The following is a 14,143-nucleotide window of genomic DNA, read 5'->3' on the forward strand; positions in this document are numbered from 1 at the left end:
TCCCTGGGAGCCGCCATCTTGTGTGAAGAAGTAACAACTAAACATGGCGGCGGCAGCGGTCTGGCGAGTGGGCGGAGTTGGGCGACGTCATTGCCCCCCTCCCTCCCTCGCACGGTTTCGCCTCTGGGCCGAGGCCTCTTAAAGGACCCCACACTGCCTCGCGGCGAGAGCCCAGGGCCACTGCGCGCTCGGCTTGGGCTCAGGCCGCGGTCGAGGCAGGCGCAGGCGCGCCCAGCCCCGCGGCCCCCCCACCGCGCCTCCACGCCTCCGCCCTGGGAGCCGCCATCTTGCCACTTCCCTTCGCCCGGCCGTCCGCGGGCGTCAATAGCGAGTTTCAGCACAAAACAAAGATGGCGGCTGCGGCATCTGGGGAATGCCCGGATGAGAATGCCTCAGACGAGCTCGGCCCCGCCCCCCTTGGGAACTGTCCCCCGGGTCGCCGAAGGGACACACGCCCGAGGAGTTGCCTTTAACTAGCAGTGGGGACTGGGCATAGGTTGCTGAGGGTGGCTGACGGGAGACATTAAAGTTGCGACTCGGGCTGGGGAACGGACGCTTTGCCGCTTCACACACCCAGCAGCCGCAGGAAACGCGGCCCGAGCCAGCCGCGGGGGTAGCCGGAGGCGGGGCGAGAGTGGGCGGTGACGCGGCCGGCTCCCAGGCCCGCCAGCCCCGCCCCCGGGCGCCACCGCCACCGTGCGCGCCGCAACTAAGCCGGGCGGCGCGGCCGGGGCAGCCGTGCGCCGGGTACCCCCCTGCCCCACCTGCCACAGGGTGAGCAGTCAGGCCGGCGGCGCCCGAGGCGAGCGGGCGGGCGCGGGACAGCGCCGGGCCGCCCGGCGTCACCTCGTGTCACCCCGCCCCGCCTTGCCTCGCCTGCTTCCCAGAGCCCCGTGCTCCGCCCCGCACGCAGGCGCACGGCCGCCCTTCGGGTCCGCCCTTTTTCGAGATTTGAATTTCCCCCAGCAAAGCGAGAGAGGCAAAATACCCGGATGGTGATCGCTGGCCTTTTCGCGCCAATACTGTAAGTTCTCACAACAAGCTTTAGAGGTGGGTACCCGGGTCGTCCCCATGTTCCAAATCTTGCAGGAGGCCGCCTGGACGCTACACCGTGATCCTCACTGCCAGACGCAGGCTGTAGTGTAGGGGTCCTGCGCTGGTGTCCGGGAGCTTGGAGCAACAACGCATGATTTTTCCACTTTCTCTCATGTTTATTTCCTTTGTTTTTCCTCCTCATCTTTATTTCATCTTTATTTTCACCAGCCTCTAGCTGAAATTTGGCCTTTCCCGCGATTACGAGGGTAGGCAGCAGAGCACAGAGCGTCAGCCTGGTGACTTTGTCACCAATGGAAATGACATCATTTCAGATCATACAGCGTTTGTTGTAGATAGCCTGAAATTAACTAAATTCCAAGAACTAACGGCAAGCAGAATAAGTACTTTGAAGTTACTGTAGTTATTCGACCTACCCATAGATCTTGTAATTTAACCTATTAATGAAGAAGCAGATATGTTACCGTATCACACATTTTCAAAAATATTTTAATAACGTCTTTTGATATATTAGATTTGTGTCTTAATTCTCTGTCTTAGTTTGTGCATTTGGAAGCATTTGTTTGAGAAAGGCCAAAGAAGCCTGTGACACAGCCATAGGACAAGAGCCCTCACCTGTTTGGCCATGCCACCAACTGCCCTAAGTGACCATTCACCTCATCTCTCTGGCCCCCAGTCCCTCCCCTGTAAAATAAGGAAGCCAAGCTGTTGATCTCCAGGGGCCTTGCCCACCTTCAGAAATTCTCCCCCAAGAGTTCAGGAATCACTGGTTGCTCCTGGCTCCTTGGGCATCCAGTGGCCCAGATTGACCTCGCCTGCTAGGGATGTGCCACATTACAGCCCTCAGGCTGGCATTCCCTTATCTGCAGAAAGGCAACAAGGGCGGTCAGGGGCACAAGCAGTTGTCATAAATGCCAGAGGCCTAAGAAGCCACCACTGTGACAGGTCACAGTGGCTTCTGCTTAAACACATACAGCCCCAGGAAGCAAGAGAGTCAAAGGAACACACGTTAACCCCTTAGCCGAGAGTTTGTCATGCTTTGCAGGACTTCCCCAAAAGACCCCAGAACTTTGGGCCGATGCTGTTAAGCCCTTGGCCTTTGTGTGCCAGGTGCTGGGGGAAGCTGTGAATAACTTTGAGTGTCATGTGACAAGGGTCATGGCAGTTTGGGGGTATGGAGGAGCTAGACCATAAAGTCTTCCTGGTGGAGTTGGAAAGTTGGTTTGATTACGTGTCTCTTTCAGCTTGCACAAGGGCTGGTGTGGACTCTGCCTGGCTGCTGGAGAGAAGAGTCGCTTTCCACGCCCTTCCTGGACCTCCTTCTCTATCAAGTTGATACTGTTTGGCTCTTGTCCCTGGCCCTCCTCCATGCTTGCCAGCAGACAAGAGGGTCAGGCTAACGTGGGCCACATAGGGCCCCAAAGGCCTGGCACTTTCTGCCAGGGATCCAGGCCCCAGACGGGTGCAGGGAAGGACCCAGAGCCCAGGCGGGGCCTCAGCTGGCTTCTCAGCTGGAGTCAGGAGCTGAATGGGGAAGCCGCTGACAGGAAATGACAGCTGAGTTGAGGGTGTGAGCAGGCCAGACACAGGAGGGAATAAGGACTGCAGAGTCTCATTCTAGCTGGAGGACAGAGTGGGCCTGGGGAGCTTGCAGGGCCACCTGGGAATGGCACTTTGATGTCTGGCCAAGTGGTTGGGACGTGATCGTGCGTGGAGTGGAAAGCCAGCCATTGAAGGGTGTTAAGCAGAGGCTGACATGATCCAATCCAAGGGTACTTAAAGAAAATACTAGGTACTTAAAGAAAGTGCAGATCATGTTAGCAGTGGCCAGCCTGGAATTGGGAACCTTGGGGCAGGGGCGGCCCCCTGGACCTGGAGCCTCCGTAGTCAGAGAGGAGGGGGTTGGGGGTGGTGTGCGGCAGTCCCACATGCTGAGATAGAGGCTTGTGGTCAGCGAGGAGACGCAGAGTCGGGCTGAGGGCTTCAGTTCACTCATGGAAGTGCTGGGCCTCATGGTCCTCCTAACAACGGACCCCCAAGACAGAACGGGAGCAAGAAAGCTCAGCGTGAGGTGCAGCTGTGCCCTCCCCAGAGAATCCAGGTGGGCCCCCAGGGCCCATCTGAGAAGTGAAATGGCAAATAAGACCAGTGAGAGGGTGAGGACGAGGAGCAGAGGCGCTGGCTTCATGCTGGAACTGAGCTGACCTGAACTGGAGCAGGTCTGCACTGTGCTGGAGGGAGAGCAGTTAGAGCTTGCCCCACCCACCCTTCAGGATCCCAGCTGCCGGGGGTGTGGGGAGACATGACACAACACTGTGCCTCAAAAATACACCGTGCGATGTGGTCTACGTATATAAGAATTCGTTTAATCCACACAACAACTGGGCCAGAGGTTCTGGTAGGGTCCTGTTCTACAGGTATGCAAACTGAGGCCCAGAACAGTTAAGGCCCAAGGTGACACAGTAGGTGGGTGCTGGGGTTTGAACACAGACAGTCCTCGTTACCACACCTGCCTGCCTGCCGTCTTGACTTTGAGTCATTTTCAGAGCCTTAATCCTCTTTTTTCTTTGATATTAATACATTTCTTGTCTACTAGGCCAACTCACACTGCAGCTGGCCCCAAAGCAGTTAACAGTCAGTGATAAATTTCTAAATTGTCTGTTTCTGTGACTGCAGGAAATGGAAGGTTTTATTGTGGGCCAAGGAAAGCAGGTGATTTGGGACTGTACGGCACTTCAGGGGAGGGGAGCAGGCCTGGCCTCACACCTGAGAAGCAGGTGGGAGATGCTCGTCCTCTTCCTCCTCCTCCTCCTCCTCCAGCACCATGCCATCTCTTGCCTTATATTGTAGAACTTGGACCACAGCTAATGGTCTTGAGTTCCCCTGGGTATTTGGTTAAAAGGGCATTAGGGCTGGCTTGGAATCGTCCACATTTCTAACACCACTGAGGTGGGAAAGCCCGTTCTGAGTTGTCATAGCAGAGCTAGAGAAGGTTTACGTCTCTAAATGCAGTGGCTCCGAGGGAACAAGGGCAGTGAGCAGGCTTTTTATAGCACAGACGAAAGAACAGCACAGGTGTCAGGAGAGAGAGGCTTCTAGAGGCCATGCATAAGAAAGTGAACATACTGTGGGTATCGCTTCACTTTGATTTCTGTCTTTTCTGATGAAAACTGTTGGTGGATCCTGAGGCTAAGAGCGGGAAGATGGAGGCTCGTTTTTGGATGGTCTTCTTTCTAACCACACTCTTTTTCTAACCACAAAGGAAAAAGGCAGAACGTTCTTCCACTCGTGCCAGCCAATCAGCAGGAGCCTGGCTTCCTCTGGCCTGCCCCTGCCATGCTGGGCCGAGGGCGCCACGGCTGCCTCGGAGATCCCTCCCATCGGAGATCACAGGACTTCTTCCTGCTGGCTCAGCCTGGAGGCCAAGGAGCGTTTTGCAAAAGCTGTTTATCTGAATTCTGAAGGAACGTGGAGGCTGCTGCTCTTGTAAGCTCTTTGCCTCGGAGTCACACCTAGGCTTCCAGATGAAGCCTGAGTCAGGGCAGGCCCTCTTCCACGTGGCCATTGCCAGCTGCCTCTGCGCAGCCACCATCTACACGGGCGTTTTCAAAGGCGTCCTCATCCAAGTGGGCTATGAGCACTATGCCGAAGCACCAGTAGCCAGCCTCCCTGCCTTCCTAGCCATGCCCTTTAACTCGGTCATTAACTTGGCCTACATGCTCCTGGGAATGTACTGGCTACAGAGAGATGCCAGCGCCCTGGGGCGCCCCGCAGAGGTGCAGAGGGCTCGTTACATGAAGGACGTTTTTGCTGGCATGGCCCTGGTCTATGGCCCCGTTCAGTGGCTGCGGATCGGGACGCAGATGCCCCTCGCGGCTGTGCTCGACCAGTGGCTCACCTTGCCCATCTTCGCGTGGCCAGTGGCCTGGTGCCTCTTTCTAGACAGGGGCTGGACACCCTGGGGCTTCCTCGCCATCGAGTGCCTCTCCCTGTGCAGTTACGGCCTTGCCCTGCTGCACCCCCAGGGCTTTGAGGTCGCGCTGGGTGTGCACATTGCAGCCACTGTGGGCCAGGCCCTGCGTGCCCATGGGCGCTATGGCAGTGCCTCCTCAGGAGCATACTTGGCTCTGGGTGTGCTCTCCTGCCTGGGCTTTGTGGGCCTTAAGCTATATGACCATCAGCTCACCCAGTGGCCTTTCTTCCAGCGGCTCACAGGCCACTTCTGGTCCAAAGTCTGTGATGTGCTCCAGTTCCACTTTGCTTTCTTGTTTCTAACAAATTTAAACACTTGCTAAAGACTTCCTTCTGAGGGTAGGATGCATTAAAATATGGAAAGAAGTTACTTAAGCCGCTGACTCCCCAACATGGAAACGGACTATCAGATGACATTCTACCATCAGTGTTAAATTTCCTGGGTGTGAGAAGATACAAAGATGTGATGATGTTTATATGATGAAGACTGTCCCTGCCTCCAAAGTTATGGGCTTCAGTATTTAGGGGTGAAATGTTATGCTCTCTGCAACTTACTTTCAAAGAGATAAAGCAAATATCTAGATTCAGGGGATGTGGGGGTTCATTATACTATTCTTGTAACTTTTGTGTAGTTTGAAATTTTTCAAAATAAAATGTTGTGGGGAAATGACCCCAAGAAATCCATCACACTCGCAGTTGGAGAGAGAATGGTTGTCTGTAATAGCTCTGGGGTGTCGGTTACAAGTGTGGGCCAGTGACAGCAGGGTAACCAGTGAGTGTCCCCAGAGGTGAGTGGGTTCAGGGAGACTGAGTCACGTTAATCACAAGCCCAGCAGGCTGGTAGGGAAGTCAGAGGGCCAGAGCACAAGGCACCATGACATCTCTGACTGCCAAGAAGACAGCAGGTCACATGGAAGCCACGTCACCTCAGATCCTTTATGGAACAAGGCAGAGTACGTCTAGATGAAGAAACACATAAATGTCAAAAGTTGAATTCTCAACAGAATGTTGCTTGGTGGGTCTACCCTCAGAGCTAGGGTGTGGCTTAGATGTGCTTAGTGGCCAGGGTTACTCAAGTGTTGTGTGTCTGTCGCCATTGGAGAGACCCAAAGCGTGGTCCGAGCAATCCCTGCATCCCCGTCACCCCAGGTCCTTAGGAACCATGATCTGATGGCATCTCAGGGTCATGCCCTGTAGTTGGCATCTTTAAACTCCCCAGTGTACTTCTTGTGCAGATGGCAATGTTTGAACCAGTGAGCCCGAGGGGGATGCTGCAGTCAAAGAGGTGCTGGGGGTCCTGCCTTTGGGTTGCCCTCTGCAGACCCCTGGATACCATCCCCTCTGTGTGCTTTCTTCCCACTTGTTAACGTGTTTTTAGAAAGTCTATTCATCCCCTGTGACCTGAAAGGCATCTGGTCTTTAAAGACAAAGGCAAGGGCAGAGGAGAGAGGACGCCCTGTCTCTCCCAATGCCTTCTCAAGACAGGCTGCCCACATGCATCTGCTCATGGCCCCCCGAGGCCCCTGTCCCTGGAGCCACGCCTGTTGACCTGCGGACTGTTGCTGTGACTACCAGGATGCTTTTGAAACTGGGTACCTGAGCCGGATGTTCTATTTCAAGTGGATGGGTGGGTCTCAACCAAGCTGTCACCTGAAAAACCCAGCCGATGAGGGCCCACCAGCATTGCCTCTGCCTGGGCAGCAGCCAGCCAGCCTCTATCCCTCCCCAAGGCCTGAGCACATGGTGGGGCCTGGCCCAGGGCCTGGGGCCTGAGGCAGGGTGTGCAGGTGGGTGAAGAGCTGGGGCAGCATTTCCTTGGGGAGACAGCTTGGTTCCATTCATTGTCTCGGAGGCTCTATATGCCCTAGAAGACGAAAAAGGCTATAGGCATCTCCAGAGAGGCCGCCTGTACCTCAAAGAGGCCGGAGGGAGGGAGGGAGGGGGAAGACGTGCTTCCTTGGGTGGCTCAGTTAGAGATGGGGGGTGGGAGGGTGGAGGAATGTGGGGGGACCAGGTTCTTGTATGGGGCAGGCTCTTCACCTGGTATCCAAGTGAGTTTCCCCTTTTGCTATTTCTGAGTCACTGTTTCCCTCGTTGACAGTAGATCCACTGAGAATTGTTGGGCCTTTGCATTGTCTGGTTCATTCCACACTTTTGAGCTGCAAGCACCAATAATGTTTTATTTTATTTTGTTTTATTCTATTCTATTTTTACCAATACTTATTTAATAAATAACCCTGAGAACCTTCTGGGTTTATTACACTCCTGTGTCGGGCTGGGTCCCCACAGGAAACAGGTGGCACACTCAGATTAGGGTGATTCAGGACAGTTTCGTGGAGAAGTACGCACACCACTGGGGGGAGGGGCCACAGGGAGCCTTACCACTCGGGGGCCTGGGGAGACCCTGGGCAGGGGGACTCCACCCAAAGGAGAGACCCGTGCAGAAGGGACCCCTCGGGCGGGGCAGAGACCTCCAGTAGCCCAACTCCATTCTCTCCTGCCGGGGCTCCCATCCAAGGATATCAGATGAAATGCAGGACAACGAATAATGTTTTAGTAGCAATGTACCCCAAATCTCACATGAGACATGCTTATACTAAAAAATTGTTCATTGTTTATCTGAAATTCAAGTTTAACTGCGTGTCCTGTCTTTTTATTTGCTAGATCAGACAACGCAACATTGAGCCCACCTGACCAAAGCCAGAGGTCCGGAACCTTCTCTCCCTAACCCCTGTTTTTGATCAATGTGTCTCAAAGTGTGGCCGGCATTAGCCACACAGCTTCCTGCGTCCCCTCCAGCCCTGGCGAGCCCTGGCTTCTGGGGCCGGGACCTCAGACTGCCTCAGCCCTGCTCCGAAGTTTGAGGGTGCCAGCAATGTTTGATACGCTAGAGGAAGGAGGCTGGTGGCTGTGTCCCTTCCTAGCTCTGCTCTGAGCTCTGCAGCCCTTTAGTCCGCAGTGCCTCTGAGCAGTTCTTGCCCTTTCCTGGTCGGTTATCCTGCGTTGTTATTGTCATTGTCTCCATCTTACCCCGCACAGCTGAGAAGTCAATGGTTACCAGATGGGCCCTCTCTCCACATTTGTCCTAACGGTTTAGAGGATCTTAGAAACCATCTGTGCCAACCCCCTCATTTTATAGAAACTGAAACTCTAGAAGTTTGGCTCGGCCGAAAGTTGCAACTCTGAGCGTCAGAAAGCCAGGCATCCTGCCTCTTCAGCACAAAGCATCGCTCTCCCCTTCCCTGGAAGAAGGGACAGTCGTGTTGCTGCCTGGCCTCTTGCTTTCCCGTACCGTGGCCTAGGGATTTGCCCTCCAGTGAAAACACTGGAGGTTTTGCTCCGGTGGTTTTGCTCTGATTGTGTAGGTGATACAGGCTCCTGGGTGACGGACAGACAATGAGCCACCTGATGGGCACAGATGCCGCCCCGGCCCTGTTGTGCTTTAGTGACATCCCGTGCTCAGCTGGGGCTGGTACCAGGCTCCTTCCCCCTGTCCTCATCCAGTGCTCCAATTCCTTCCCAGCTTTCGTTCCTGCGAGCGGTGCTGCTGGAAACGGCATGCGGCCACCGTGCCCCTGCGGCCTGGAGCGCACCTTCCTCTAGGTTGGTCTCAGGAGTGTGTTACTTGTCCCACTGAGGCTCATGGTACACGTTTCTTCCAGCAAGGTGTTAGCACACTGTTTCAGTTTCTACCAATGTGGTGGGGGCAAAGCGAGATCTTATCGTGACTAGCTCATGACCCCACCACATGGGCGCACACACATACACACGCACACATATAGCTGCACAACTGGTGCGTGCATTTGTCTGTTGGAAGTTTGCATTTGTTCTGTAAGTTGCTTGTTTATATCCTTTCCTCATTTTTGGACTTTTTCTTCTCAATTTGCAAGAGCTCTTTTTGTAGTATTATAAATATTAACCATTCATCTGTCATACAGATGATAAATATGTTTTCTTAATCTATGGTTTGTCTTTTGGGGGCATCTTAAGGCAGCATGGTTGAAGATTTATGTAGTCATGTCTGTCTGTCTGTCTTGTTCTTCAGAGCTTTGGGTTCCGGCCTTGCTTACAGCAGGTCTCTGGGCACCTTGATTATCCTTGTCTATGTATCAGTTAGCTTTGTCCGGTCTCAGCATCTCCTATAGCTGCTTCAGACCTTTTTCATTATAAAATTTTAATTATAAATTATTAAAATAATAATTATTATAAAATATTATTATAAAATATTTCAAATTTACATTTAGAAATAAAACAGTGCAGCTGTCTTCATTGTCAACATGACAATTTCCCAAACTGGTGACCGGGCGCCCCCCGCGGTCGGGTCTCACCGAGGAGAGGCAGGGCCGTAGGCCTGTGTAAGCTCTTTCAGTGCAGCACGGCTGACAGGCAAAGCATTGCCCTCTCACCTCTGAGGGTCTCCGGGAGTAGAAATCTTTGATATATATAAACTAGGCAATTTATGTCCTCAAACGAGCCCCCAAATAGTCATGTGATTAGGGGCGCCCCTTCCCCTGCTAAGTGGAGGACTTGGGGCCCTGGTTGTTTCAGCCCCGATGTCTTTCTGCCATCCCTGGGCTCCTTATGACAAGCACTGTTCATCCTGGGGGCCCTTTAAGCCCTTGCTGCCTGGCTGCTAAGTGACTGGGGGACTGGCCGGCAGCCTAGACCATGGTAGCACCGCAGGCCCTTCTAGCCATTTTCATGTTTTTCTGGTATTTTCTTCCACTTCCCGCCTTTCGCTTTGATCTTTGCCCTCTGTTTCTCTTCAGAACCGCTGACTTCGGGTTTTACTTCTGCCTCTTCTTTCTTCCACTGGGGCCTCTGCCAGGGTATCTGCACCTCCACCATCTCAGCTGGCTCAGGTCTCTTCCTTTAAAAGACATAGAACCTAACAGATTCAGTTGGAGTCCTGAGGTAACCACCCTCCAGAGTTAGGGAACCCCTACTCCTGGCCTACTCTTACACCTTTCCTGTGTGTGGGCATATGCACCAGCAATGGATACTACTGTCTGGCGTGTGGTGTAACTTTCTACAAACGCACTCATGCGGTCCACATCCTTCTCCCAATGGCTGTAGGCCCTGATCAGTGGGAATTTTCCCCGGGTCTCATGGGGCGCCCACTGCGGTAGTTCCTCCCTTGGTCCGTGCCTCTCTGCTTACGTGTGAGCACTTTGCAAGGGGATCTGCCTGCGTGCAGCACAGCTATGCTTCAACTTGACTAGAAGTTGCCAAATCCCTTCCCAAAGAGGTTGCTGAAATGACTGCCCACCCGAGTTCTCTGTTGCCCCATGGCCTCACCACTGCTTGGTACTGTTAGAGGATTTACTGTCTGCCAATCTGATGGGGGGACTCAAATTCCATTTCCTTCTCCTTTGCCTTTCCCAGCTGAAAATCGATGTTGCCTGAAAAAGTTAATCATAGCATTACCATAGATCCAGCAATCCCACTCCTCGGTATCTACCCAAAAGAAGTGAAAGCAGGGTCTCGAAGAGATATTTGCAGACCCATGTTCACAGCAGCATGATTCACAGTAGCCAAGAGGTGGAAGCAGGGCCCGCCCGGTGGCGCAAGCAGTTAAGTGCGTGCGCTGCGCTGTGGCAGCCCGGGGTTTGCAGGTTTGGATCCGGGGTGCGCACTGATGCACCGCTTGTCAAGCCATGCTGTGGCGGCGTCCCACATAAAGTAGAGGAAGATGGGCACGGATGTTAGCCCAGGGCCAATCTTGCTCACACACACACACAAAAAAATTGATGTTGATCTCTGCAGTTCACTAGCTGGGAGGCCTTGGGTAAGTTTCATAAGCTCTCTGTGCCTCAGTTTCCTCTCTCCAAAAGGAGATACTAGCAGAACCTCTCTGGGATGGTGCGGAGTGGTTGTGAGGGTTAGCCGAGGTAACCCGTAAGAGCAGCCGTGGCGAGTCTGCACAGAGTGAGGGCTTGGTCCTGTCACCTCTTCACAGCCTCGCGATGCCTTCCAACGGCTGCACTGCAGATGAGGAGACACCCTCAGACTGGTGGTAGCTAACAGTTATTGAGGGCTTACTGTCGAGGAAAGTGAATTTAGAGAAGTTGAACGACCTTCAGGTTCATGGAGGTAGCAAGTGGCGGAGGTGGGGTTTGCCCTGGGGCTCCAGACTTCCCTCCCTCCCTCTCAGCTGCTACTTTGTTGTTTGTAACTGGAGCCTTCGCCACCATGACTTGGGATCCAAATTTCAGTTTGAAAATACATTTTTAAATTGAGTAATAAATCACATACCGTCGAGTTCACCCATTGATGGTGGACAACTCAGTGGAGTTTAGAATGTTCAGAGGTGGGGGCCGGCCCAGTGGCATAGTGGTTAAGTTCATACACTCTGATTCGGTGCCCCAGGGTTCGCAGGTTCGGATCCTGGGCGTGGACATATGCACTGCTCATCAAGCCATATTGTGGCAGGCGTCCCATATACAAAATAGAGGAGGATGGGCACAGATGTTAGCTCAGGGCCAATCTTCCTCACCAAAAAAAAAAAAAAGAATGTTCAGAGGTGCACAACCATCACCACTATCCAATTTCAGAACATTGTCTTCACCCAAAAGAAACCTTGTGCTTGTTAGCCATCACGCTCCATTGCCCCTCCCCCCAGCCCCTGGCACCCACTCATCTGCCTTCTGCCTCTATGGACTTGCCTGTTCTGGACATCTCATACAAATGAAGTCATACAATGTGTCTTTTGTGCCTGGCTTCTTTCACAGAGCATCGTGGTATCAAGGTTCATCCATGTTGTAGCATGTGTCAGTATTTCATCCCTTTTTGTGGCCATATAATATTCCGTTGTACAGATGGACCATGTTATATTTATCCATTCATCTGCTGATGGACACTTGGGTTGTTACCATCATTTGGCTCTTCTGAATAAAGCTGCTGTGAACAGTGGTGGACAAGTCTCTGTGTGGATAGATGTTGTCCTTTCTCCTGGGTCTATAGCTGGGAGTGGAAGTGCTGGGCCATATGCTAATTCCATGTTTAATTGTTTGAGGAGCCACAACTCTGTTTTCACTGCAGCTGCACCATTTTGCTTTCCAACCAGCAATGCACAAGGATTCCAATTTCTCCACATCCTTGTCATCCCTTGTTATTGATTTTTTTTTGGGAAGATTGGCCCTGAGCTAACATCTGTTGCCAATCTTCCTCCTTTTTTTTCCTCCCCAAGGCCCCAGTACATAGTTGTATATCATAGTTGTAGGTCCTTCTAGTTCTTCTCTGTGGGATGCTGCCTCAGCATGGCTTGATGAGCAGTGAGTAGGTCTGTACCCAGGATCCAGACCAGCAAACCCTGGGCTGCCGAAGTGGAATGTGGAAACTTAGCCGCTATACCACCGTGCTGCCCCCTTGTTATTGATTTTTGATTCTAGCCATCCTAGTGGGTGTGAAGTGGTATCTCATTATGTTTTTTTTTCCCCAAAGCCCCAGTAGATAGTTGTACGTCATAGTTGCACATCCTTCCAGTTGCTGTATGTGGGACGCCGCCTCAGCATGGCCAGAGAAGCAGTGCATCCGTGCGCGCACAGGATCCGAACCCGAGCCGCCAGTAGCGGAGCACGTGCACTTAACTGCTAAGCCACGGGGCTGGCCCACTCATTATGCTTTGAACTACAATAGCACACACACTCGGATGTGTCATGGGTCAAGTGTGGACACGGGAGACTACTGTGCCCGGCCCCCAGTGAAACAGGGGGCCAGCTTGCTTTAACTATACTCAGTTGGTTGTTTGCAAAACTAGTCAGATAATGCATTACTAAGGCCCACTCGATAGATAACATCTCTGAGGCTTGGGTCACCATGGTAACAGGTAGAGTGCTTGAGTTTTTCAGGAACTGAGAGTCAACCTCTTATTCTGTTCAGGCTGGTTGAGACCACCAACCCATCAACTGGGCCTGCACAAATGCTCCACAAGTGACCTTTTTGATGTCAAGGAGGTAAAAACTCCACCCTCAGATCATGGTAACACCGCCATTTCGTGAAGAGGCATGAAGCTTGACTCCGCTTATGCAGATCCTCAGTTACCTCACTTCTCCTCACCTCCAGTCACCTAGCCCCACACTTCAGACCGCCCTGCTGCCTTATCCCATAAATATTCCTGAGTCCTCATTTTCGAGGAGGCGGATCTGAGATTGATTCTCCCCCCTCCTCAGTTGGCTGCCTTGTGGTTAAACCCTTTCTCTTTGCAGACTCGTCGTCTTGGTGATTGGCATAATCATGCGGCGGGCAAAATGAACCTGCTGTTCGGTAACACCAGCATCTCAGCTTCACCAGAGAGCTCCCTGCCCTTGCCGGGTGAGCCATCCAGAAATGTTAACCATTGGAAGGTCTAGGAAGTTTAACCATTTATGAGATCTATAAAATGTTAACCATTGGAAGCTCTTTGCTATTCAGATGGGCTTGTTTTCTAGATTGTTATTATATTGCACAAGCGAAACAGGTGGAAGAGCAGAGCCACTTGGGGGCTTCTTTGGGGCCGACACAACAAAGACAGATGTCACCTCTGAGAGGACTTCAGATGGGAGGGCCGTCAAAGATTACAGCGATTGTCATGCTGTATGAAAACCACAACCTCCAGGCAAATGCTGTTTACTAGAGACATACGTCAAACATTTCCGTGAAGACACAGAACATGTAAACAAGCCCCTAACTAAGGGCACTCTGATGGACTACTGTCCTCCCACGCCCCCCACCCATGTCCACGAGTGGCGTCAAAGACAATGGCTGCGTCCTACCCATAAAACAAGAAGCAAGTAAGTTCAAAGACTTGGCATCAGACTACATTCTCAGAGCACAACACCATTAGGTGAGAAGTCAGCAGCGTGCGCACACACACACAGCCACCACACATTGCAAAGTTTTAAAAATGATAATGAGAATTTAAAAAAACTTACAACTACATTAATAAAAATAACTACATAATAAAACTGGTGGGTGATAGTGACAATGGTACTGGAAGTAAAATTTACAGCTTTCAGAGCTCACATGTTTAATTTATTTTTATTGAGCCAAAACATATGAAGTGTGTAGCTTGAACTTTCCATACACACACAGTGGAGGTTCCATCAATCCAACCCCCAAAGGTAAACACTATTCTGAC

The 14,143-nt window shown here is 52.2% G+C and overlaps 1 protein-coding gene across 5 annotated transcripts; it reads left to right on the forward strand.

Moving 5' to 3' along the window:
- The first annotated feature begins 6 nt into the window (after positions 1-6).
- Positions 7-5,709, forward strand: TMEM187 (transmembrane protein 187). Of its 5 annotated transcripts, none has more exons than XM_058534992.1 (2): positions 7-1,050; positions 2,298-5,709. In XM_058534992.1, exon 2 carries the CDS (start codon positions 4,578-4,580, stop codon positions 5,346-5,348), a length of 771 nt encoding a protein of 256 aa, XP_058390975.1. In that variant the 5' UTR covers positions 7-1,050; positions 2,298-4,577; the 3' UTR covers positions 5,349-5,709. The 5 variants fall into 5 exon arrangements, with proteins under 5 accessions (XP_058390975.1, XP_058390974.1, XP_058390976.1 ...); XM_058534991.1 differs by having other exon boundaries at positions 4,316-5,709; XM_058534993.1 differs by having other exon boundaries at positions 7-1,024.
- Positions 5,710-14,143: the final 8,434 nt, after the last annotated feature.

This window comes from Diceros bicornis, chromosome X, assembly GCF_020826845.1.
Source record: "Diceros bicornis minor isolate mBicDic1 chromosome X, mDicBic1.mat.cur, whole genome shotgun sequence".
Taxonomy (NCBI): Eukaryota; Metazoa; Chordata; class Mammalia; order Perissodactyla; family Rhinocerotidae; genus Diceros; species Diceros bicornis.

Bases quoted from the DNA above. Each gene is read 5' to 3' on its own strand.
- TMEM187 (XM_058534992.1), top strand. From the start codon at position 4,578: ATGAAGCCTGAGTCAGGGCAGGCCCTCTTCCACGTGGCCATTGCCAGC.